This window comes from Phyllobates terribilis, unplaced genomic scaffold (assembly GCF_046119375.1).
Source record: "Phyllobates terribilis strain yellow unplaced genomic scaffold, ASM4611937v1 Scaffold_11__3_contigs__length_659146591, whole genome shotgun sequence".
NCBI lineage: Eukaryota > Metazoa > Chordata > Amphibia > Anura > Dendrobatidae > Phyllobates > Phyllobates terribilis.
Genome location: NW_027362771.1, coordinates 380,974,955 through 381,000,156, shown reverse-complemented (window position 1 = coordinate 381,000,156; position 25,202 = coordinate 380,974,955). Strand labels below are relative to the sequence as shown.

The following is a 25,202-nucleotide window of genomic DNA, read 5'->3' as shown; positions in this document are numbered from 1 at the left end:
TTGCCGTCGTTCATGGACTGTGAACTTCCACAGTTTTGTTTTAATGCTGCAAGATACATTTTGTGCTGCAAACGACCTACTTAAATGAACGTATTTCTGCTGAGTAGACACCACCAATAGTGAATTATATGGTATTTTTCTAGGCTATAATTGAGCCTCTGAATTATTGCTGAAAAAACTCTGCCAAATGCCTCCTAGGAGCTTTCTATCAAATTATCTCCTAAACAGCACAATGCTCAGCATGGAAGATAAATGCTCAGAACGGGATAGAAGTGCAGTTATCAGTGGCCTGTTTTAAATGCTCTGTGTTTCCGTCTCTATGTGTGAAGTATAGCCCCCAACCTCCACTGTCATTGCTCACATCCTATTTTATTCAGTGCACAGAACATTGCCCTATAATCTTCATACGTGTGTTTTATCTTCTACAAAGAATTACTAATATTAAGAGTATAGATATGAGTATATATTGACTCTCAATGGCACATTATATTAATGTGCAAAGTAAGATGTGAAAATTACTATATGAGTAGAGTAGGAAATGATATACTCATAGGAGATAACATGGCACAATTGGGAAAAAAAACAGCCTGATATCTCCTGTTCCCCAGAATCATCTTTCATAATAGAAAGACGTCTTGGCCCCACAAATATGCCTTCTAAACCTTTTTCCAAACTATGGAAATCCAGCATAGCACCTTCTGTCACCCAATGGAAATCTAAAGTAGAACAAATATACAGACTTGAAGAACTCTCAAATTGGCAGCTTAAAAGACACGCACTATTCAGGGAAATCGTCCCTTAGCGACTTTACATCGACACTACCTCCCAGGTGATACGGGCCTAGGTGCCCAATCCCACATCCACACTAACCTCAGCCCTTATACTCGCAAACAAAGCCTATACTTGGTGAAAACTACGGCTGGATTAGGAAAGTAATATATGTGTTCTGAATTTAGGACTAGAGAAAGGGACTCTACCTTCCGTGTTGTGTTGCTCCAGTGGAATCTCAGGATAACCTCCCAGTGGTAAAGGAGATTTTTTTATGATTTAACATTATTAGTGAACCTTCACATCATTGTCCATTAAAACACGAGCTGGAAGATCCTCCTTACCATTGTTACAAATGACCAGTAGTTTTTTCTTATTCAGTTATCATATATTAGTATTAATGTTGTCATTAGGGACTGCTATACCTGCTTGTTACGGACCAGGGATTTCTCACGGAAGAAAACATTGTCTGGGAAAGTTTACATAATGTGGATGGAGATGGAAACTTCTGTGACTCTGATTTCCACCTCAGACCGCCATCTGACCCAGAAACTGTGTACCAAGGGCAGCAAGACCAGATTGATCAGGTATGTTGGTCATTAGTTGGACAGAAAACACATTCTCCTCATTAGTCATCATAGTCTCCAGACTTGTATAATAAGTAGCTAAACTGCTGGTCATGGGGGAGATCTACTACATCGAAACACTGCAGAATCCTGGCACTATTAGTCTTTCATAACTTATGCCATATTTCTTATGTGTTTTACATGCATTCTGCACTTTGTGTGACAAGGGGGTGTGGCCTTGCTGGAAAGGGGAGTAGTTTTACATGCAAAATCAATGCAACAATATGTAGAGCAAATTTCTGACACAAAGTAAGCCAGTTAATAGTTACTGTAAACTTAGACTAGACCATCTCAAGATGGAAAAAAAGTGAATGATAAGTCAGGCGCATTTTAAGGCTGTCCAGTCTAAGTTGGCACTCTTTAAAATGTAAATATTATTGATAAATATGTCCTATTGTGTCAAAGGCATGGTAGCCTTCCTATATGTGGCCATTACAGGGTTATTCTCATGATCAATCTTAATCATCACCTTTTTGCTTGCAGGGTGACACTGTGCTCCTAAATGATTGACTGTTGGAACCATTGGCATTGGCCATTGGCCTCTTGCCTGATTTATGTGCTCCCAATGATGCTATGCAGTTATTCTCTCTCACGTCTACAGCTTTGAGTGGCAGTTCGCTCCTCATGAACAGTTTGGACCATCAGCATTCTCACCCCAATACTCCAACTGCAGGAGCACTGAAGCTGGGCAGATGCCGGTTCTTCATAATTGTTATTGCATGGGCAATACAAGTATTGAAGTTTGGTCTACTTTCCGTTGAAAGTAATGAAAATGTAGGGAAATCGTTAATGCCATGAAGCGAAGCTATGATGGCCGCTGTGGGAGTTCAGTCTCTGGCAAGGCCTCCTGTTTAATCAAATAGTTTTAACAGATTCACAACAGGGCTCTTTATTATTTTTTTTATTTCAAGAATCATGTTGAAAATTCTATTTGATTTTTGCCATTAGCGCAGGAATCCCACTGATGTGAGCAGTGATTGAGTGCTGTTGTCATCTCACTGCCTAGTATTACAGCGAAGCTTAGGAGACTTCAATGCATTATTTATCGGCTCGGCAACATTTGCTGATGACTTTGGCACCCTATAATTATTTGTTGTTTCATGTTTGCAGCCTGGCACTGAAACTCCAGAGTTTAGTAAAGTATAGCAGTTAGTATATATAATGTGCGGAATTGATGACGGCCTCAATGAGTATTTTCATTCACTAGAAGCGCTGGTATTTAGCTGTGATTGTATCGCTTCTGTGAAATGGCCAGTAATGACCATCTACAGGTTCTGTTGGGCAAACAGTTGCTATAGGGTAGGGAAATGGTTTTTGTGGGGTTGTTTATTTTGTATACAGCTATTATTTTTTTACAACATTTCCGAAGAAAATGGAGGATTCTGAGTATTTGGTTCTTTCACATGCACCATTTTTAATTTGGTTTTCAAAGCCAATATTAGTAGTGGAATAACAAGGAGAGAAGTAGACCCTTTGCTATAGAAATTCTTTCACAATCCATTTCTTGTTTTCACATCAAAAATCTGCATCAAAACATTACACATAACAGTATCCTAAGAAACTGCCTTGTTATGGCATATGGGACTCCAGCCGTTCATGGATTACATAAACGATAAATTGAATCCAACTGCAAAATGAACTGTTTTCTAGGATCCGAATTCTGAAGAGACAACTTCCTTAATTATGTATAAATATAACAAAATAAAAGGTAATCCGGGATTGGAAAAATCCCTCATGAGCTCAGCATTCAAGTTATTAATTAAAGTCTATCAACACAAAATGACTGTTCAAACCAAGCACAGGTGCTCTGTGTACCCTTGGTGTGGCCAAGCAGTTTAGTGCACCTACTTCTTTGACTTCCTTCTGTTCTTTGATACAGTTCCGGCTTTAGAGGAGCCAGAGTAGACATAGATGGAAATCAAGTAGGTGGAAAGGAGAACTGAACTACTGAACCTTGCCAAGGCTGCATTGAACACTTGTGCTTAGTTTGAACGGTCATTTTATGCTGACGTAGTCCAAAATGCAGGCCTTGCAAGCTCCACTTTTGATTCTCCACAACACCTCAACAGGTTGCCTTTTATGTTATGCTAAAAACATTTACGAACCCATAACCTGTCCTGGGAATCAACCTGCAGAAGGTTTGAAGACCTTATTACTGAGCCAGCGACAAGGAAGATTAATGTGTTAGTCATTTCATATGTCCACATGTTGCGTTTTTGCCAAGAAAAACACAGCATTTTATTTCTCCAGCAAAATAAATGAGATTTCTGAAATTTCATAAACCTGCTGCTTATTTTTTCCTTGGAGATACGATGCTGTTTCCAATCTACAGCATGTCCATTCTCTGCATTTTTGCAGCGTTTTTCAACCCTTCTAATGCATTAGAAAAAGACACCATATTTTATGCAGCATTTTTCCTGCCAAGAGACATGTTTGTGATGCAGAAATGTTTGCAGCAAATGCTTAAAGTTGCGATTTCTAGACCTGCAGTTGTGTCCTGATCAGTTTGGCAAAACGACTTTTCCCCAATTAGACTAGACTGTGACCAATTTATTTCTTTTTACCCCAACAGCCTATTCACATCCCCTGCAGTGGTTGATATCTCAGCATATTGCTTTATTGTACTTTTTGGTACGATACCTATACACCTATACTATCTATTGTACCCTAGATACCCCAAAAATTTCATATCTTTGTACAGCAGGCTTAATTGGAATAATTAATTTTTAGGAGGGCTATTTATGGGAGAGTCCTTTTCTTCCATATAAAAGGGTTTACAATTTTAGGCTATGTGCGCACGGTCCGTCTTTGAAGCAGAAATTTCCTGAGCGTTTCTACATCTCCTTGACAGGAAAAACGCATTCGGAAATTCCATGCGTTTTTGACGCATTCTTAAGCGTTTTGTACATCAATTAATGCTTTTTGGAGCTAAATAAAGTTATTTGGTGGAACATTGCTTAAACCCTTGGATTACCGTCAGAACTGGGGTGAGTATATTGGTTAATTTAAATGATTAAAGAATGTGTCTGTTGTATTTCAAATAAAGTGTTTACTCTGTGTCTGTGTTCTTTACTTTTCTTTTAATTAGGTTTGGTCATGAAAAGGTCTGATTGACACCTTGTCATGACCAAACAAAAGAGCTACAGTGGGTACGAAAAGTATTCAGACCCCTTTAAATTTTTCACTTTGTTTCATTGCAGCCATTTGGTAAATTCTAAAAAGTTCATTTTTTTCCTCATTAAAGTACGCTCTGCACCCCATCTTGACTGAAAAAAAAATGTTTGCAAATGTATTAAAAAAGAAAAACTGAAATATCACATGGTCATAAGTATTCAGACCCTTTGCTCAGTCACTCAAATTTAAGTCACATGCTGTCCATTTCCTTGTGATCCTCCTTGAGATGGTTCTACTCCTTCATTGGAGTCTAGCTGTGTTTAATTAAACTGATAGGACTTGATTTGGAAAGGCACACACCTGTCTATATAAGACCTCACAGCTCACAGTGCATGTCAGACCAAATGAGAATCATGAGCTCAAAGGCACTGCCCAAGGAGCTCAGAGACAGAATTGCGGCAAGGCACAGATCTGGCCAAAGTTATAAAAGAATGTCTGAATTTCTGTATTACTCAAGGTTCCTAAGAGCACAGTGGCCTCCATAATCCTTAAATGGAAGAAGTTTGGGATCACCAGAAGTCTTCCTAGACCTGGCCGTCCAGCCAAACCAGCCAAACTGAGCAATCGTGGGAGAAGAGCCTAGGTGAGAGAGGTAAAGAAGAACCCCAAGATCACTGTGGCTGAGCTCCAGAGATGGAGTAGGGTGATGGGAGAAAGTTCCACAAAGTCAACTATCACTGCAGCCCTCCACCAATCGGGCTTTTATGGCAGAGTGGTCCGACGGAAGCCTCTCTTCAGTGCAAGACATATGAAAGCCCGCATAGAGTTTGCTCAAAAACACATGAAGGACTCCCAGACTATAAGAAATAAGATTCTCTGGTCTGATGAGACGAAGATAGAACTTTTTGGTGATAATTCTAAGCGGTATGTGTGGAGAAAACCAGGCACTGCTCATCACCTGCCTAATACGATCCCAACAGTGAAACATGGTGGTGGCCGCATCATGCTATGGGGGTGTTTTTCATCTGCAGGGACAGAATGACTGGTTGCAATTTAAGGAAACATGAATGCGGCCAAGTACAGAGATATCCTGGATGAAAACCTCTTCCAGAGTGCTCTTGACCTCAGACTTGGCCGAAGGTTCACCTTCCAACAAGACAATGACCCTAAGCACACAGCTAAAATAACAAAGGAGTGGCTTCAGAACAACTCTGTGACCATTCTTGACTGGCCCAGCCAGAGCCCTGACCTAAGCCCAATTGAGCATCTCTGGAGAGACCTGAAAATGGCTGTTCACCAACGTTCACCTTCCAATCTGACGGAACTGGAAAAGATCTGCAAGGAAGAATGGCAGAGGATCCCCAAATCCAGGTGTGAAAAACTTGTTGCATCATTCCCATGAAGACTCATGGCTCTACTAGCTCAAAAGGGTGCTTCTACTGAATACTGAGCAAAAGGTCTGAATACTTATGACCATGTGATATTTCAGTTTTTCTATTCTAATAAATTTGCAAAAATTTCTACATTTCAGTTTTTTTTTCAGTCAAGATGGGGTGCAGAGTGTACTTTAATGAGAAAAAAATGAACTTTTTAGAATTTACCAAATGGCTGCAATGAAACAGAGTGAAAAATTTAAAGGGGTCTGAATACTTTCCGTACCTACTGTATTTGTCAGCTGATCCCATTCGCCCCATCTTCAGTAGCATTTCTATTCATGTAATTTATGTGGCTGCTGTGAGCTGCTATTTTTAGGCTGGGGAGGTGCCATTTGCAAACATTGTCCCTGGCCATAACTAAGAGCTCACAGCTGGTGTGTTAGCCCCTACATCCCCTCGATCAGCACTCAGCAGCGCTTTGGACGCAGCTTATTTTTGTTGCGTCCAAAACGCGGTGTTCTAATGCTGCAATTTTGTTGTCAGTTTATGTGAAACCACTGCATATAATGATACTTCAATCGGTCAAAATCTGCAGCGGAGACTGGCGTGTCCGCTACAGAAATTGACATGCTGCGGGTGAGTTTGGGTACATGGCCACGGTCAGGAGCCGCTGCAGGTTTGACGCTGCATGTTTATACAGCGTCAAACCCGCAGCGTCCAGATGTTACAGCATAGTGGATGTCCACTATGCGTGCATCAAAGGCTGCGGACCACCCGTGGACATTGACATGCCGCACGTCTTCCAGGACCGCAGCATGTCAAATTCTCTTGCGGCGTTACTAGTCTCCGCAACAGAAATTTAACCACTAGAATGTATTGAATGTGATAAATCCGCATGGTTCAGTGAACACATGTGGATTTACCTGCTTTCAATAGAATGCAACGTTTTGGACACGGAATATGCTGTGTCCAAAGCGCTGCTACGACCGGATCATGGGCACAGAGCCTAAAATAAAAAAGATAAAAAATGGCGTGGGCTGCCGCGTCATTATATCCAGCAGAGGGAAAGCCCGACCGCTGGGGGCCGGGGAAGGGACCACTAGCCAACAATGTTTCCTGGCTATTAATATCAGCCCACAGCTGTTTGTTTAGCCTTTACTGGCTAGATTACAGGGGCACCCCAGAAAAAAATTGACGTGGGGTCCCCTTATAAAATCTAACCAGAAAAGGCTAAACTAGACAGCTGCGGGCTGATATTAATAGCCAGGGAAGAAGCCATGAATACTAGCCCCTTCCGAAGCTATTAATATCACCCCTCAGCAGTCCCATAAATGGTGCATCCATAAGATGCGCCAAATCTGGCGCTTAGCCTTCGATCTTCCCACTTCCCTGTAGCTATGTCGAGTGGGGTAATGCAGTTGGGGTTCACGTTAGCCTTGTATTGGTGGCTGACGTGAAGCCCAGGTTAGTAATGGAGGGCGTCTATAAGACACCCCCATTACTAACTTCGTAGTAAAGTTATCGCCACCTTTTCAATAAAAACACGGCCAGAATAAAGTATTTTAATGAAATAAAAAACACATGTTTTTTTTTTTTTTTTTCTTAATTATTGTACGGGTGCACGAAGCCATCGATCTCCTGAAAGAAATGTAAAATAACAAACCACCATATTCTTCACCTGTCCACCGTCAACAACACAGTCCACGTACCACCTACGATTGTCCCACGACGATCCGGGTCACTTCTACAGCTGTGACATCAGCAATCACTGAAGTCACAGCTGTAGAAGACAGCAGTGTATACTGACAGGAGTGTAAAATCACCCCTGTCAGTGTACATTGCTGTGCAGGAGGTCACTGGGATTCATCAACTGAAGATCAGCTGATAAGCCCCGGTGAGCTCTCACCGCCATCACCCTGGGAACTTTCTTCTGAAGGTTCTCACGGTGAGGTCACGTGAGCGATCTGCTGATCGGTCACATGACCGATCGCTGACGTCACCGCAGGTCCTGTAAGCACAGTATACTGCGGGTGCCCGCCGGGAGCAGCGCATCGCCACCGGAGACTAGGCGGACACCAGCGGCCGCTGGACAGGTGACTGAGGATTTTTTAAAAAATTTTTACTTTATTTTTTCTTTTTTTACACTGCGTGGTAGCTGACTTGGCTGGGAAGATTACTGCTCCTCCCAGCCAGGCCGCTCTCACTGTTATCATCGAGAGCGGCGGTCGGATGAGAGGAGTAGTAGTCCTCCTCTCCGACCTGGGTACTACAAGCTGCGCGTTTCCGCCGCAAATTTGCGGCCATTGGCTTTAATTGAAATGCAGCAAATCCACAGGTTACCTGCGGTTTTGCTGCGTTTCAATTCAAGTCAATTGGCGCGAATTTGCGGCGGAAATGCCGAACAATAGCCATGCTGCGTTTTTTACCGCAATGCGAATCCGGAGCAGAAATTTCCGCATCATGTGCACAGCACATCTGGATAAGCATTGCTACAGTTGGCAGACCTATTAACAAGCGTTTCCGCAGTGGGACAACCGCCGCGAAAACGCATCAAAAACGCTTCATGTGCACATAGCCTTAACCTAGCTAGAATCCAGACTGAAAATTTATTATTATTTTTTTTTTTTTTCTTAAGTACACTGATGTTCTCATCAAATAAAGTGAAGACATCTCCATCCAAGTCTGAGATGATATCTACTTTTTCATAAAGTAGGTTTCACCATTGCTTACAGTTGCTGAAAAATGTACTTCCAGCGTTGATCCTCGGGATCCCAGAAGCGATGTCTTTTATTATATTGTGGCATATTCAGGTCAGTCGATGCAATAAAACAATATGAGTTCTATCTGAATGCAGAGACGGTGAAGGCAGGCATTTGGGAAATGCTGCTGTTTGTACCCAGTGGATCAGCGCTTTTTCCAGAATAAATGGAGTGCTATAGCATTAATGGAGGGCATATTGCAGATTCAAGCCCTTAGGTGACTTCTTCTTGATATCAGGGTTTTGCTGAAGTAGGAGAGACAGCCATTTATCTCCTTGTAGTATGTGTGTATACTATGTATGCACAAATGTGATTAGTGAATTGTGCAAGTGTAAAAGAAAAGTGGGTAAGTGATTGTTACTGTATGTAATAATATATATTCAAGCAGGTGTTCTAGTGACAAGTGCGACCTAGTGCGCAGTGTGGACTTTGGCAGGTACATGCACACATTGCGTATTTACTGCAGTCGTATTGTACATTCACTGCAGTTTTGTAGCAAAATACATAAAGGATGTGCTGCTAACAAGTTGGACCCTTAATGATATCATAGTCCCATAAATCTGGAGCACCCCAATTTCTGTTACTTTCTTTGCTAAGAATCCCATATAAATCTACTTTTGGAAGCAGCCATATCTCAAATAAAGATCTCCGCTATTACATAGGACGCTGACATGTTTCCACTACTTTAGACGGATAATGGAGGGGTTGTGGAAATATTGCGCTAATAAGTTGGCATGGTCACGAATCATGCTGAACAGTGCATAAAAAATGTCTTTATTTCTATAAAATACTGATGAGCTATATCTTTCCTAGGACTATCTGATGGCTTTATCACTACAGCAAGAGCAGCAGAATCAAGACATTGACTGGGAACAGATACCAGAAGGCATCAGTGATCTCGAATTGGCTAAAAAACTTCAGGAAGAAGAGGACAGGAGAGCCTCTCAATATTACCAGGAACAGGAGCAGGCGGCCGCCTCTGCCCCCCAACCGGTATTTGATCAAAGAAAAAAGTCCATAATTTAGCATCAAAAGTCATCTAACACCATAGATAAATGATAGTCTCTGGTGATAAAGATGCAAAGTAGGTATAAAAAATACAGTAAAGTAAAAAGGGGATCTCACCATGATGGAATGACTGGTTATATGTGTGCAGACGTCTTGGACATCCTGTGTCTTCTGTTATACTTTGTTAGACAAGTGGTTAAAGGAGTTATCGTACCTTCTATCTTCAGGAGCTCACCACTCCCGAGTCTTGTGGGATGTGGTGCTTTCCTGATGACTGATCGTTCAGACCAGCAGAATGGCTGAGCCGTTGGCCTGAAGTGTCGTCTCTCTGATGCTGCAAGAAGAGGCAGCCATCGAAGGAGCACAAGGACACTGCTAGAAAGCTTGCAAGCACTGCTCTCAAGGCAAATAGCTTCTTGCAAGTGCTGCACTCCTTACCTAGCAAAATGGTCATAGCTGCTAGACTTTAGCAATGGCCAGTAATCTAGGTAGACCATAAAATTAAAAATACCTTGGTTCTTCAGGGTGGAGAGGATTTTAAATTAGGTGAATTGCAAAGTTATGTTTATAAGAGGATTGTCATTTTACCCATTTATGAAGATTAGACCACCACTTTATTAGCCATGAATTGTCCATAAAATAATTGAGAGATTTTTTTTTCAGGTTTACTGATGGTGAATGATTATTTTCCACCTTGTAAAGTCTTCTACATGTTGTCATTTGTGATGTAGACTAGTTTCCAGATGGCCTGATAACTTCTGTTGAACGGACTCAACACACTTGTTAAACAGAATCCCAGTGGATGGGCATGGAAACTAAAGGGCCTTCCTAAATTAAAAGGAGTAGAGCAAGCTGAAAAGCTCTTTGTAGTAGAAGTCTTGTCAGAAATGGTCCTCAAGAAAGGCCAAAGCCAATAGACTCCTGTATGCAGAGAAATACTGGAGAACAAGCAATGGGGACTGAGGAATCAAAACATTACTGCTCAACAGCATGGTGTTTTGGCTCATTGGAGAGAGCTACATTTCTGAGGGTTTGCAGCCCACATGTACCTGGAGGTCCTCTACGGGCCTGGCTCTGAATTTCTTAAAATAGTTTTTGTCAGAGTTGAAGAAATCTTCGATACAGTAAACACTTTAAATGCAATTTTCCTGCAAATGTTTACAGGACTGTGGCAAGTTCTGCGACTGAGAATTACTGATTTCTTCATAAAGCTCTTCCGTAGCCCAAAAGGGTAGAACATGTTTTTTTCTAAAATCCTTCAGATCTGTATAGACTTTCTTACTGTGTGTATAGATAGAGTGGGCCCCTAACCAGGTAACCCTGATTACAACTACAGCGCTGCCTAAATGTAGGTATATAGGGGACCTCAGCAGATGACCGCGATGTTACTGAAAATAAATCGCTATGCAAAGATCAACACTGATATTGCTGCCATTTGGTGACTGTAGAACATGTAAGAGATTACAGTACAATTTTATATATGGTTACTTACAGGTGAAGTTCTTTCTGATGGAGTAATTCACATTTCCATTTGGCCCAGGCCGACATGACAACTTCTTCCAGCCCCGACCTTCCTACAGATTTGACAACAAAGACATATTTGACTTCTCACATTTCCAACACCATCTCCATCTATTCCCAACCTACACAAACTGCTCAATCCAATGCTGAGCCGCTTCTGCTCTATGTGGCCCGATTACTGGACCTGCTGTTTGGCACAATAACAGCGCTCCTCTTGGTGCCCCACATAATAATGCCCACCACTGCACCCCTTACAAAGTAAAATGCCTCCTATGTGCTGTCTAGATGATAAAATAGCCCCCTAGAATATATTAATGCCCTGTGCAAGTGACCTAGAAAGAAGTGTCAACATTTTGCCTCTGGAAAGTAATAATGCCCCATATGCACCTTTGATGGTTACAATACTCTGAGTGCTCCTATAATAATAGTGCTTCTTAAGTGCACACTAAACATTTAAAGTCACCTCCCTAATCACAATAGGATGGGCCCACAGCTCCCCTCTACACAGTAGGATGGGCCCACAGCTCCCCTCTACACAGTAGGATGGGCCAGCAGCTCCTCTCTACACAGTAGGATGGGCCCGCAGCTCCCCTCTACACAGTAGGATGGGCCCTGCAGCTCCCCTCTACACAGTAGGATGGGCCCGCAGCTCCTCTCTACACAGTAGGGTGGGCCTGCAGCTCCCCTCTGCACAGTAGGGTGGGCCCACAGCTCCCCTCTGCACAGTAGGGTGGGCCCACGTTACTGAGATAGATATATACATACATACATTCTAGCTATACATGTATTTGCTGCTCTAGTTACTTCATTATTTGCAGTGTATCTAATAAAAATGTTTTGTTTTTTTTTAATTGCGTCTCATGTTTTCATTCCAGGCAGGACAGCCACCTCAGGCAGTTGCCAGTCCTTCCAGTGGACGACCACCAGGGAGCAGTGAGAAAAAGAGAAAAGAGCCCAAAGAGAAGGAGAAGGACAAGAATTCTTGCATACTTTTATAACAGAAATGAATGTCCTTTTCTGAAACCATGAAGAGGCATGTTAGTGTATGGAGAGATGGAGACACCGGTTATAAGCCATCTGTGCCTGAACCCCCCAGCCGTGTTTCAGTTTGGAAAGGGGGGATTTATTACAGACATGTTTAGACTCTCTTGTCATTTGGACTTGTGTGATCTTATCCTGTGTCCTTGTCCCACATTTTGGGACAAGAAGTACATCACTACATCTTTTTAAATAAATCCTAGCTTCTCTCATGATATTTAGCCATAAAATACTGCAGACTTTTATGACCACAGGGAGCAAAGATGTGGTTACATTTTGTCAGATAAGTCTTAGGGAAAGGACTGTATTATAAAGGGCACAGATGTAAGGGAAGGCTGGATGAAGACTAGTGTCCCAGCATGCATTGCTTTTTATGTTCTGGCTTCTTCCCACCGCCTGTGCTGTTCGCCATTGCAGTATGTGGTCGGCCCAAGTCCTCTTTCTACTTCTTACCCCATAGCTACATAGAATGTAAGTAAGGGGATATTTGCCCCCTCACTGTGTCATAGCCTGGGCTCTGTGCCTAAAAATATCAGGTTTGAAGATTTTGTGACAAATACACTTTTTTAATATTTAGGACCAGTGTGACTTTTTCATGTACATAATATTCTGTATATGGTGACACGGTTGAACAACCGGATTTGTTTGTCCAGTCTAAGAACGAACTAAAGGTAGAGACCCTTTAATTTTTAAGCTAATAATGGTGAGACTGTTACACACTACAGTACGCACATGTCTGTAGGCCGGGGGGCACATCACCACACAACGTGGTTGTAAATGACTGGAGAGCGATGGTGCCGCAGTGTATTAATGTTACGGCCATTCTGGGTAATGTTGTCATGCTCAATGTTTTCTGACCCTAGGATTGACAATCAGTCTGTCATCATTTATGTTCGTGTCTTTTTATAATAACCTATGAACTGCATTTTTGCTTGTTGCAAGATTTTCATCTAAAGCCGAAGCTTGTATCTTGATGTAAATATATTTGGACTGTCTTGGTTTCTAATGTTTAACCTCCAATAATATTTGGTCAAATGTAGAACATATGTTCTAACACACAATGTTTTTATTTTCCACGTTCTTCAAATTGGTACTTGGGTTCTCTTTCATTTTCATTCTTTTCTTAAAGGACAGCTCCAGAGCTGGAGAATACAATATGAGAGGTGGACAAAATAACCTACTTTTGTCAGCCAGTTTTTGGAATTTTGCAGCTATTATTTTTTTCTTGTTTATTTTATAGATAGGCATTAATTCTCATCTACAAAAATTGCTTCAAATGTGGTTCTTCATATTTTACCAAATGTAATTATCAAGATGGTAAGAGATGAAGAATATCCAGGTAGCATACTGCCTCTCCTCCTGACTCCATCTTTAGTTTCTGCTAAGTGTCCAGCCATTCTTAAGCTTATGGCTTCCCAACACCATGAGCAAGCCTCGACTGTTAGGGCTCATACAGACATCCGTGCGAACCGGTCTGAGCACAGACTGGCCGCGGGTCTCATGTATTTCTATGAGGCTATCACGCTCGGGTTGGGAGACCTGCGGCCAGTCTGTGCATTGCGGTCTGAGATCAGACCAAGATCCACGTACGTCTGCATGAGCCTTAAGGCTGTAGTTAGCCCTTCTGATCAAACAAGCAGATTAAACACTGTTAAACGACCGCTGATTGGCCAGATATAAACTGATGTTTAGGCAGGCCGACCGCACTTCCATGCGCACAGAATGATCATTAATACGATAGTTCTGTGTGAATAGATTGTTTGTTCTCAGCAGCACTTGTCCTATTTACACAGGACAATGTGCTGCCGAGAACTATGATTTTTAAGCAAGTTTAAAAATCATTTCACCCAAAGAGTTTGCTCTTTATTGGGGTTGTTGACGGCCTCTAAACATTGCACAATAATCACTCCCGATTACCTGCGTTTAGTCATTTTATGCAAAATTAGTAGAGGTAGAGAAGTAATTTACACTGTTAGCAAGTATTATAATTATTTTTATATATGTATATGCTGTTATTGACAAGATACACTCTACATGTGTGTATTGCACTGTCTTATTACATTAGTAACTTGGTCGAAGTGTTAAAGTACAGACATATAGGCCATGTAATAACTATGAGAAATGTAAATGAAGGATTCTTCTCCCAACATATGTCCTACACTACACATCCGATATGGATTGGGAATATTGCTTGTTAATCTGTTATATATCTAATTTCTGTAATATATTGCACAAAATCATAGACCCCCTACAACAGTGCTGCCCAAATCTAGTGCACAAGCCCACCAAAAGTTCAAGTTTTTATAATTTTCTTAGTGTTACACAGATGGTGGAATGATCACATGTACAATACTATGGAAATCCTGAACTCCTCTCTGCAATCATTTTTTTTTCTTTCTATTTTTTCCCAAAGCATAAAAAAAGTATGCAAATGGTCTTAATTGTCTTAAATCTACTAATCTGCATATGCAGATTTTATACAAACAAGCCCTGTGTCGGGGGTAATGCCACTGCAGTGTATTATTCCCTTCCTTCTCTACCCTGTTCCTTCTTAACCGATTTATGAGTTCTTAAAAGATGATATCAGAAAATGACATGTTTAAATATATTTTGCATTAAATCACTATATTAAGAAAAAATAATAATTTTGCCATTTTGACACTTCTTGTTGAGTCCATGGCTATAAGCAGTAGTAGAATGATTCAGACCATATTGAATTGTTTTGAAGTATTTAATGAGGATGCTCATCAGTAAAAAGGTCTTTGTGAAAGGAGCTGGAGGTGAGCTGTAACATGACCTTGTGAATCCTGTGTTGTTCAATGTGTGGAGAGTTGTTACCTTTCATTGTAATCATGTCTGTGTTGATAATGAGAATACTGAAAAGTCATTTGAACAGAACAGTAAGTGTGGGTCTAATGTAAGGCCTAGTGGCCTGTCTAAAAATGGCAATCTTCCTATGTTTTATATAGCTATTTATGTGGAAAATTGAAAATGGCATCATTTTTTTAGCATAGGTTTCTGCAAAATACCACTGACTTAAATCTTTTTAATGGTAGAATCTCCGGAAACAACCTGATAATCTGAATGTGACTTTTTCTTCTACTATAAGACTTTTGACCAATTGGATTTACACAGTCAATACTGAAAAGATCTCCTCCTCCATTGTGTTAAGAGGTTATTACCGATCTGATTAGTAACCTTGGTCCTGCACTCGAAAATTGAATTTTCAGAACTTGTATAAGATTGTTTGAACCTTATACGGTTTAAAGGATACCTGTCCGGTCCCCCAATGCCTCTCATACTGCCTCCACAATGATTTCCAGTTTTAATCCAGCAATAAAATCATGTCCTTGATGTAGCACAGAGTTATTCATTACTTTTAGGGCAGGTGCAGACGACTGTAGACTATCTCATCCAAGAGAATTGGACGGATCATGCAAATGACACTCTGATCAACCTCTGATCAGGAGAGTATTATCATAGTGTCATACAATTCTCTCGGGTGAGAAGATGGAGGACAAAACATCTCCATTTTTTCAGTCCGTGGAAACCGGATATCATTCGAGTTCAGTCCAATGGTTTCCATGGACTCATTGACTTGATTGGCCGAGGGCTATCCGAATATCAGTTCAAACTGGGGCATATAGTGATTTTTTTTTCCTTGGACAGACTCTGTCCAAGGTAAGAATTGGAAATGTGCATGGCCCCATAGAATAACATGGGTGTTTTGTCGGTTTGCACACAGACCGAAAATACGGTTGTCTACACCTGCCCTTATTTTTGTCACTTGCATATATGAATTATCTCTGACTAGTCAAGCAGGGCCTTGTTTTTATAGATCTGCCGGCTTCAGTTGTTAATCACATCCTATAGTCTTCAGTGGGCTTGTGATTAACAACTGTGAAGCCGGACATATCAAGGCAGGAAAAAAAAAAACCCACAGGACTAGTCAAAGATAATTTGCATTTGTGGTAACAACAATATCATTTTTGCATAAATATAAATAACTTTATGCTACATTAAGGGCATGATTTTATTGCTGGATTATGGCTGCAAATCATTATTTAGCAACCCAGTATGATGTCCTATTACTGGTCATTTCCTAACCATATGATATTCTAAACTCAATTATTTGTGTGAGGTTGAGGTGCAAAATTCTGGGTTATAGCCACATCTTGACTGGTGTAAAAGTTCTCCTGAAGTTAACTTTACAACATGGTTACTAATCCTTCTGGGTATGTACTTTTATCAAGTTTTAGAATATTTCCTTTGCCTCTTACTCTTTTGCATCTATCCTAGAACTGGACCTCTGATCTTTTGGATTTACTTTTTTTGTATTTCGGCACTGCACCCATGTCTGAATGTGTTCTTAACTGTTTTTTTCTATGGTGTGTGAGTATATACTGTTTGTATCTGTGATTAGTCAATTGTGTATGTTTGTTGATGGAATCAGTTCTTACAGCTTTGAAGATTAATAGGAGATAGTAGTTCAAAACACAAAGCTATGAGTAACCATGTCAACTCTAAACACTTCAGAATTGTTATATCCTAAATTATTTAAAATAAAGCACTGCAAAACCCATGATCGTGTTGTGGTACAATAAATTATTTCATGGATGAAAAACTCCAAAGAAGCATTTTTCACAGACAACCGTTTGAAGTTATGATCATATCAGTCAAAATGTCTTTGCATAGCATAGAAACGTAGGTTGACTAAAGACCTAGGTCCATCCAGTTCAACCTTTCTCCCCCAATTGTACTCCCTACATTAACACTACACTAACTTACTAACTGGGACTAGGCCTCACAAATGTATTATTAGCATTTTTATTATTGCTGCACTATTACAATTAAAAATGAACCCGTTTATAATTTTTTAATTAGTATTATATTTTGTATTACTCTAGTGATTCTAGTAATGGTATTAATAAAATCCCTAGTTATGGGTCTGCGTGTGTCAGTGTCTCCGGTATGTGTGGAAACTGTCACCACTCGTACCGGAGATACTGACGTGTGAAAGAACCCTAAGGCTGCTATGTGGTACTGTATCAAATGCCTTTGCAAAGTCCATATAAATCACATCAGCCGCATTACCAACATCCAGATTTGCACTTACCTCCTCATAGAACCCCAACATGTTGGTTAGACATGACTTATTTTTCATGAATCCGTGCTGATTATCATTTATTATATTCTCTGCGATATAACTCTGCAGGTCATTTCTTATGATGCCCTCAAAAATTTTGCACACTACGGATGCCAGACTTACCAGACAGTAGTTACCTGGATCCACCATTTTACCTTTCTTAAATATCGGTACCACATCGGCTATCATCCAATCCTGTGGCACTACCCCTGTTACCAGAGTGTCTGAGAATATGAGATACAGCGGTTTGTCAATTACTAAGCTTAATTCCCTCAGTATCCGTGGATGAATGCCATCTGGACCAGGGGATTTATCAATGTCTAATTTGCTCAGGATGTCCTGTTGGTCAGACCCTACAAGGTCATTAATAAATATGTTAAAAAGAAGCGGACCCAATACTGACCCCTGTGGTACCCACTGTTAACTGAGACCCAGTCCGAGTGTGTTCCATTAATAACCACCCTTTGTTTCCTATTAACCCACATGCATATATTTTCCCCTATCCCCATTATTCTCATTTTATGTATCAACCTTTTGTGTGGAACCGTATCAAAAGCTTTTGAAAAGTCCACATACAAAACATCCACTGCATTTCCTTGGTCCAGTCCGGAACTTACATCTTCATAAAAGCTGATCAGATTAGTTTGACAAGAACGGTCCCTCGTAAACCCATGTTGATATTGGGTCATGAGGTTATTCTTCCTCAGATACTCTAGTATAGCATCTCTTAGGAAACCCTCCAGGATTTTACCCACAGTAGAGGTTAAGCTTACTGGCCTATAATTTCCAAGTTCGGTTTTTGTCCCCTTTTTGAATATTGGCACCACATTTGCTATACGCCAGTCCTGTGGTACAGACCCTGTTTTATGGAATCTTTTAAAGATGAAAAATATTGGTCTATCTATGACGTTACTTAAATCCTCGGGCCCGGATGGGATACACCCGCGAGTACTGCAGGAATTATCAACTTTAGTGATTTTTAGACGCCGCCGTACTTCCTGCTGGGTTAAGCAAGTGACATTTAATGGAGAATTTTTATCACTGATCATGTTTTCTGTCATGCGATTTTCTTGTATAAATACTGTTGAAAAAAAATCATTTAGCATATTGGCTTTTTCCCTCATCCTCATCCACCATTTCACCCAGACTATTTTTAAGGGGGCCAACACTATCATATTTTTGTTTCTTACTATTTATCTAGTTAAAGAACATTTTGGGATTATTTTTACTTTCTCTGGCAATGAGTCAGTACCTGGGCTTCCAAACGCACAACGTGCACACATCTCACACAGCAGTATGCACCCACGACTGGCTGTTCAAGTATTGCATACATGTGGCAAGATGTACACTGGATAGCATTGTCAATAATTGAGCTCATTTCCTAATGGGGATTGCACTAAACAGAAATGTTAAGTAAAAAGAAATGTAAAGAATTAATAAAATACAGTCAGCAATTTAGTCCAAATTCCTCCCTTCCAAACTCCCTGAATCCAAAGTCACTGAATCACAAGTCACACACTTACTTCCATTCGCACTTACGCTTCGTTCACACTCACTAAGGAAGAAGATTTAAAGAGGTTTTTTCTTTTCCCTTTAGCAGCAATCCAACCTATAGCTCAATGCACTTCCAAAGGAAGTGGATTTTTTAATGCCTCCTCATCCACCCCAATCCCCCTCTCCCCCCATCGTCCCACCCCACCCCTCCGTTCTGCCACCGAGTGCTGATCAGTACTTGATCGCTCGATTTTTGGAAGGTGGCCGAGCGCTGATCTGTGACTACATCAATGATCAACGTCCATGCTCGCTGTTTTCCAGGACTTTTTTTTGTCCCTGTCCATTTCCCCCCCACTTTGCACCACCTCCGTGCATGCATCAAGCAGCCACCGAGCGTTGATCGGTGCTGCAAATCACCGATCAATACTTGTGCTCGCTGTTTAACACGTGTTTTCACAAGTAGTAATGAATATCACCGGCACCTCCCTCTGAAACACAGCAGGTATTTATACACCCAGGCAGGGTGTTAATTAGCCAGAGGGAGGTAGCTGCTGAGTCCTAGAAACAGCCTCTAAGAAGATGTCTGTAATGCCAAACGTAGAGATCTCCTGCAACCAACTGCAGGGCGATTGTCTGTCACCTCTGACACACCTGTGACACACTGTCAGATCGTGCACTCTGCTGGGCCTTGCGGTGCCACAGAAGCCAGTGACACCACAATCGCTGCTCCTGCTGGGACAGAAGACATCCGACAAAAGAAAGAAGACAAGACAACTGTAAGATTTTTTTGATCCCTCTTTCTCCCTCCCCACCCCTCTGTTCTACCACCAAGCGCTGATCAGTACTCAATCGCTCAACTTTTTCGCAGTTTTTTTTTCGTGCTTCCTGCAGCGGCCAAGCGCTGATCAGTGCCCACAGTTCTCTCTCTATCTCTCTCTCTATCCCTCTCTCTATCTCTCTTATGAACCCTTGCTGTTTTTGTAAGTTTGCCCACTGACAAAGACATGAACAGTCTATAATTTTAAGGGTAGGTTAATTTAAACATTGAGAGACAGAATATCCCAAAAAAATTCAAGAAAATCACATTGTATAAATTAGATAATTTTTTTTTTTTTTTACTTATTTCCACCACTGTACATGAAAAAAAAATGTCCCGCTTGTCCCAAACCCGCTATTCAGAGGAGGTGGCATACGCTTTCCTTGCTTCTGACAGAGAGGGAGAGGATCCCACCTTTCTTTATATTTTTGACTCCTCCTCCTCCTCAGGTGCTGCTGAACCGCCACGCAGATGCCCCAGGACAGAAGATGAACCAGCACCCCCCATTACTGACCCCGTATGGACCTTGCCCCCTGAAAATTATGAGCCACTGATTCCTGATTTTGTAGTGGAATCGGGAATCAAGGTTGACACCATCGGCCTCACAAAAAGACTTTTTCAAAGTCTTTTTCTCTGAGAATTTTGTACACCTAATTGTGGGCCAAACTAATTTGTACGCTCAACAATTTTTGGCAGAAAAACGCTATTCATAATTTATACTGTGTCTACAGGAGACCAGTTGGAAAATGATGAAGTTTTGGGGCCTGGTTCTTCACATGGGGATCCTGAAGAAACAAGAAGCTCGGCAATACTGGAGTGTTGACGTTTTGTATAACAGTGTTCCGAATGGTCATGACCCAGACACGTTTTGAGGCCATCCAAATGTTCTTGCTTTACAACGATAATGTACGTTGTCCTGCACGCGATGACCCCAACTTTGATAGTCTTTTCGAAGTTCGGCCAGTCATCGAGCACTTCAAAAAGTGACATCTGCGTAGATGAGTCTCTAGTTCCTTTTAAGGGGAGGCTTGGATTCTGTCAGTACCTGCTCAGTAAGAGGGCCAGGTACGGAATTAAGCTGTATAAACTGTGAGAGTACCTCAGGGTACACTCACAAGTTTAGTTTATGAAGGTAATGCCCCCCTGTTCTAGGAATGAGTGAGAATATTGTGTGGGATTTGGTGCACCCACTGCTAGATAAAGGTTATCACCTCTACATGGATAACTTCTATACCAGCATCCCACTCTTCAAGTCCCCCACTGCGCGAGATATCGCAGCCTGCGGTACTGTCTGCAACAATCAGAGAGGCCTCCCGAAGACGCTAATTGGGCAGATGCTCAGAAGGGGTCAGAGCAGATACCAATGTAGCAACCACCTGCTGGTGGTCAAGTACAAGGACAAGAGGGATGTCCTTCTTTTAACCACCATACATGGTGATGGCAGCACCCTCAGCACTGTATGAGGTTCCTCTACACAGGTCGTCAAACCAGACTGTGTACTGGGGTACTTAGGGGGGAGATGATCTCTCTAATGAAGCCCTCCAGCAGTACAGTGCTTTGAGAAAGGCCAAGGTGTGGTACAAGAAGCTAGCTGTGCATATGGTACGATGTGCAGGCTAGACTTCTACATCATACCTTCAGTTCCAGGAGGTAGAGATCAAAGCCCTCATATTTAGCAGTGGTGACGGAGCGGGCCCCAGTACTTCTGGAACTGAAGGACATAAAATCGTACCAGGCCAGCAAAAGGAGTACCGAGTGTGTGACAAATGGGGAATACGCAAGGACCCCATTTATCAATGAGACACCTGCCCCGACAAACCTGGCCTGTGCAAGAAAGACTGCTTCAGAAGGTACCATGCTTCCATGCACTACTAAATTCATTTCTGACTTACACAACTGACATATGACAACCTGACGAACACTACACAACTTACGTATCACACTACATTATAAAATTCACATATCAGGAGATCAGTACCAAAAAGGGGGCACTTTAGGCACATCAGAGGCTCTACAAACGCGATATGACGCCCACAGACCATTCCATCAAAGTGCATTTTAAAATGTCACTCCTTCCCTTCCGAGCCCTGACGTGGGTCCAAACAGTAGTTTTCTCCCACACATGGGGTATCGGCGTACACAGGAGAAATTGCACAACAGATTTTGAGGTCCACTTTCTCCTGTTACTCTTGTGAAAATAATTTTTTTTGGGCTAAAAAACATTTTTGTGGAAAAAAATTTTTTTATTTTTTTTATTTTTCACAAGTCAACGTTATAATTTTCTATGAAGCACCTGGGACTTCAAGGTGCTCACCACACATCTAAATTCACTGGGGGGGAGGTCTAGTTTCCAAAAAGGGGCACTTGTGCCTAAACAGTGAAAATGCCCATCAGGGGGGCTGCAAACGCAACATGATGCCCACAGAACATTCCAACAAAGTCTGCATTCCAAAACGTCAACCCTTCCCTTCCGAGCCCTGACTTGCGCCCAAACAGTAGTTTTCTCCAACTCATGGGGTATCCGCGTACTCAGGAGAAATTGTACAACTTTTGGGGTCCAATTTCTCCTGTTACCCTTGTGAAAATAAAAAATTTCCGGCTAAAAGATTGTTTTTGTGGAAAAAAATATTTATTTTTTACGGTTCTACGTTATAAACTTTTGAGAAACACTTGAGGATTCAAAGTGCTCACCACACATCTAAATAAGTTCCTTAAGGGGTCTAGTTTCCAAAATGGGGTCACTTGTGGGGGGCTTCCACTGTTTAGGCACATCAGGGGCTCTCCAAATGCGACATGGTGTCCGCTCTCAATTCCAGCGAGTTTTGCATTGAAAAGGTCAAAGGGTGCTCCTTCCCTTCTGAGCCCTGACGTGTGCCCAAACAATGTTTAAACTAGGGATTGGGGGGGGAGGGTATTCATTTTATAGGTGGGGAAGATAGTGCAGATAGTGATCTGGGCACAAATAAAGAAATTGGGGGTGGGGTTAGAAGAGTCAATACACTGTGTGCAGAATTATTAGGCAAGTTGTATTTTAGAGGATTATTTTTATTATTGATCAACAACTATGTTCTCAATCAACCCAAAAGACTCATAAATATCCAAGCTTAATATTTTTGGAAGTTGGAGTGGGGTTTTTTAGATTTGGCTATCTTAGGAGGATATCTGTTTGTGCAGGTAACTATTACTGTGCAGAATTATTAGGCAACTTAATAAAAAACAAATATAATCCCATCTCACTTGTTTATTTTCACCAGGTAAACCAATATCAGTGCACAAAATTTAGAAATAAACATTTCTGACATGCAAAAACAAAAACCAAAAAAATTAGTGATCAATAAAGCCACCTTTCTTCATGATGACACTCAACAGCCTTCCATCCATAGATTCTGTCAGTTGCTTGATCTGTTTTCGATCAACATTGCGTGCAGCAGCCAAAACAGCCTCCCAGACACTCTTCCGAGAGGTGTACTGTTTTCCCTCCTTGTAGATCTCACATTTTATGATGGACCACAGGTTCTCTATGGGGTTCAGATCAGGTGAACAAGGGGGCCATGTCATTATTTTTTCTTCTTTTAGACCTTTACTGGCCAGCCAGGCTGTGGAGTAATTGGATGCATAGAATCATAGAATCATAGAATGGTAGAGTTGGAAGGGACCTCCTGGGTCATCTGGTCCAACCCCCTGCTCAAAGCAGGATTCACTAGATCATCTCAGACAGATGTCTGTCCAGCCTCTGTTTGAAGACGTCCATTGAAGGGGAACTCACCACCTCTTGTGGCAGCCTGTTCCACTCATTAATCACCCTAACTGTCAAAAAGTTTTTTCTAATATCTAATCTGTGTCTCCTCCCATTTAGTTTCATCCCATTGCTTCTAGTCTTTCCTTGTGCAAATGAGAATAAAGATGATCCTTCTACAATGTGACAGCCCTTGACATATTTGTAGACAGCTATTAAGTCTCCTCTCAGTCTTCTTTTTTGCAAGCTAAACATTCCCAAATCCTGCAACCGTTCCTCATAGGACATGGTTTGCAGACCAGTCACCATTCTGGTCGCTCTTCTCTGAACTTGCTCCAGTTTGTCTATGTCTTTTTTAAAATGTGGTACCCAAAACTGTACACAGTATTCCAGATGAGGTCTGACCAAAGAGGAGTAAAGACCGATAATGACTTCACGTGATCTAGACTGTATGCTTCTGTTAATACATCCCAGAATTGTATTTGCCTTTTTTGCTGCTGCATCACACTGTTGACTCATGTTCAGTCTATGATCTATTAGTATACCTAAGTCTTTTTCACATGTGATGGAGCATTGTCCTGCATGAAAATCATGTTTTTCTTGAACGATACCGACTTCCTCCTGTACCACTGCTTGAAGAAGTTGTCTTCCAGAAACTGGCAGTAGGTCTGGGAGTTGAGCTTCACTCCATCCTCAACCCGAAAAGGTCCCACAAGTTCATCTTTGATGATACCAGCCCATACCAGTACCCCACCTCCACCTTGCTGGCGTCTGAGTCGGAGTGGAGCTCTGTGCCCTTTATTGATCCATCCTCTGGCCAATCCATCTGGCCCATCAAGAGTCACTCTCATTTCATCAGTCCATAAAACCTTTGAAAAATCAGTCTTAAGATATTTCTTGGCCCATTCTTGACTTTTTATTTTATGTTTCTTGTTCAAAGGTGGTAGTTTTTCAGCCTTCCATACCTTGGCCATGTCCCCGAGTATCGCACACCTTGTGCTTTTTGATACTCCAGTAACGTTGCAGCTCTGAAATATGGCAAAACGGGTGGCGAATGGCATCTTGGCAGCTTCACGCTTGAGTTTCCTCAATTCATGGGCAGTTTATTGTGCCTTTTTTGGCCAACACGTTTCTTGCGACCCTGTTGGCTATTTGCCATGAAACGCTTGATTGTTCACTGATCACGCTTCAAAAGTTTGGAAATTTAAAGACTACTGCATCCCTCTGCAAGACATCTCACAATTTTGGACTTTTCAAAATCTCTCTTCTGACCCATTTTGCCAAAGGAAAGGAAGTTGCCTAATAATTAAGCACACCTTATATAGGGTGTTGATGTCATTAGACAACACCCCTCCTCATTACAGAGATGCACATCACCAGATTTACTTAATTGGTAGTTGGCTCTCAAGCCTATGCAGCTTGGAGTAGGACAACATGTATTAAAAGTATCAAAGTGATCAAAATACGCATTTGCCTAATAATTCTGCACGCAGTGTATAGTAAGAAGGAATAGAGGTACAGACAGATACATAAAATGCATGTACACTAATGCCAGAAGCCTCACCAACAAAATGGAGGAATTCGAATTAATTTTGTTGGAAAATAATTATGACATGGTGGGGATATCTTAAACATGGCTGGACGAGAGCCATGACTGGGCAGTTAATTTACAGGGCTATAGTCTGTTCAGAAATGAAAGTACAAACAAGCGAGGGGGGGTGTGTGTTTATATGTAAAATCATCCTTAAAACCCATCTTGCATGAGAATAGATGTGAATCTAATGAAAATGCAGAGTCCC

At 41.5% G+C, this 25,202-nt stretch overlaps 1 protein-coding gene across 1 annotated transcript in view; it reads left to right on the top strand.

Annotated features, from left to right (window-relative positions):
* The window catches only part of MINDY2 (MINDY lysine 48 deubiquitinase 2), a 172,383-nt gene extending 155,591 nt beyond the window's left edge, over window positions 1-16,792 (top strand). The window contains exons 7-9 of the mRNA XM_073652964.1: window positions 1,182-1,355; window positions 9,457-9,636; window positions 12,048-16,792. Coding sequence (XP_073509065.1) covers window positions 1,182-1,355; window positions 9,457-9,636; window positions 12,048-12,170 — 477 coding nt within the window. The 3' untranslated portion in view covers window positions 12,171-16,792. The remainder of the gene's footprint in view (window positions 1-1,181; window positions 1,356-9,456; window positions 9,637-12,047) is intronic.
* The last annotated feature ends 8,410 nt before the right edge of the window (window positions 16,793-25,202 follow it).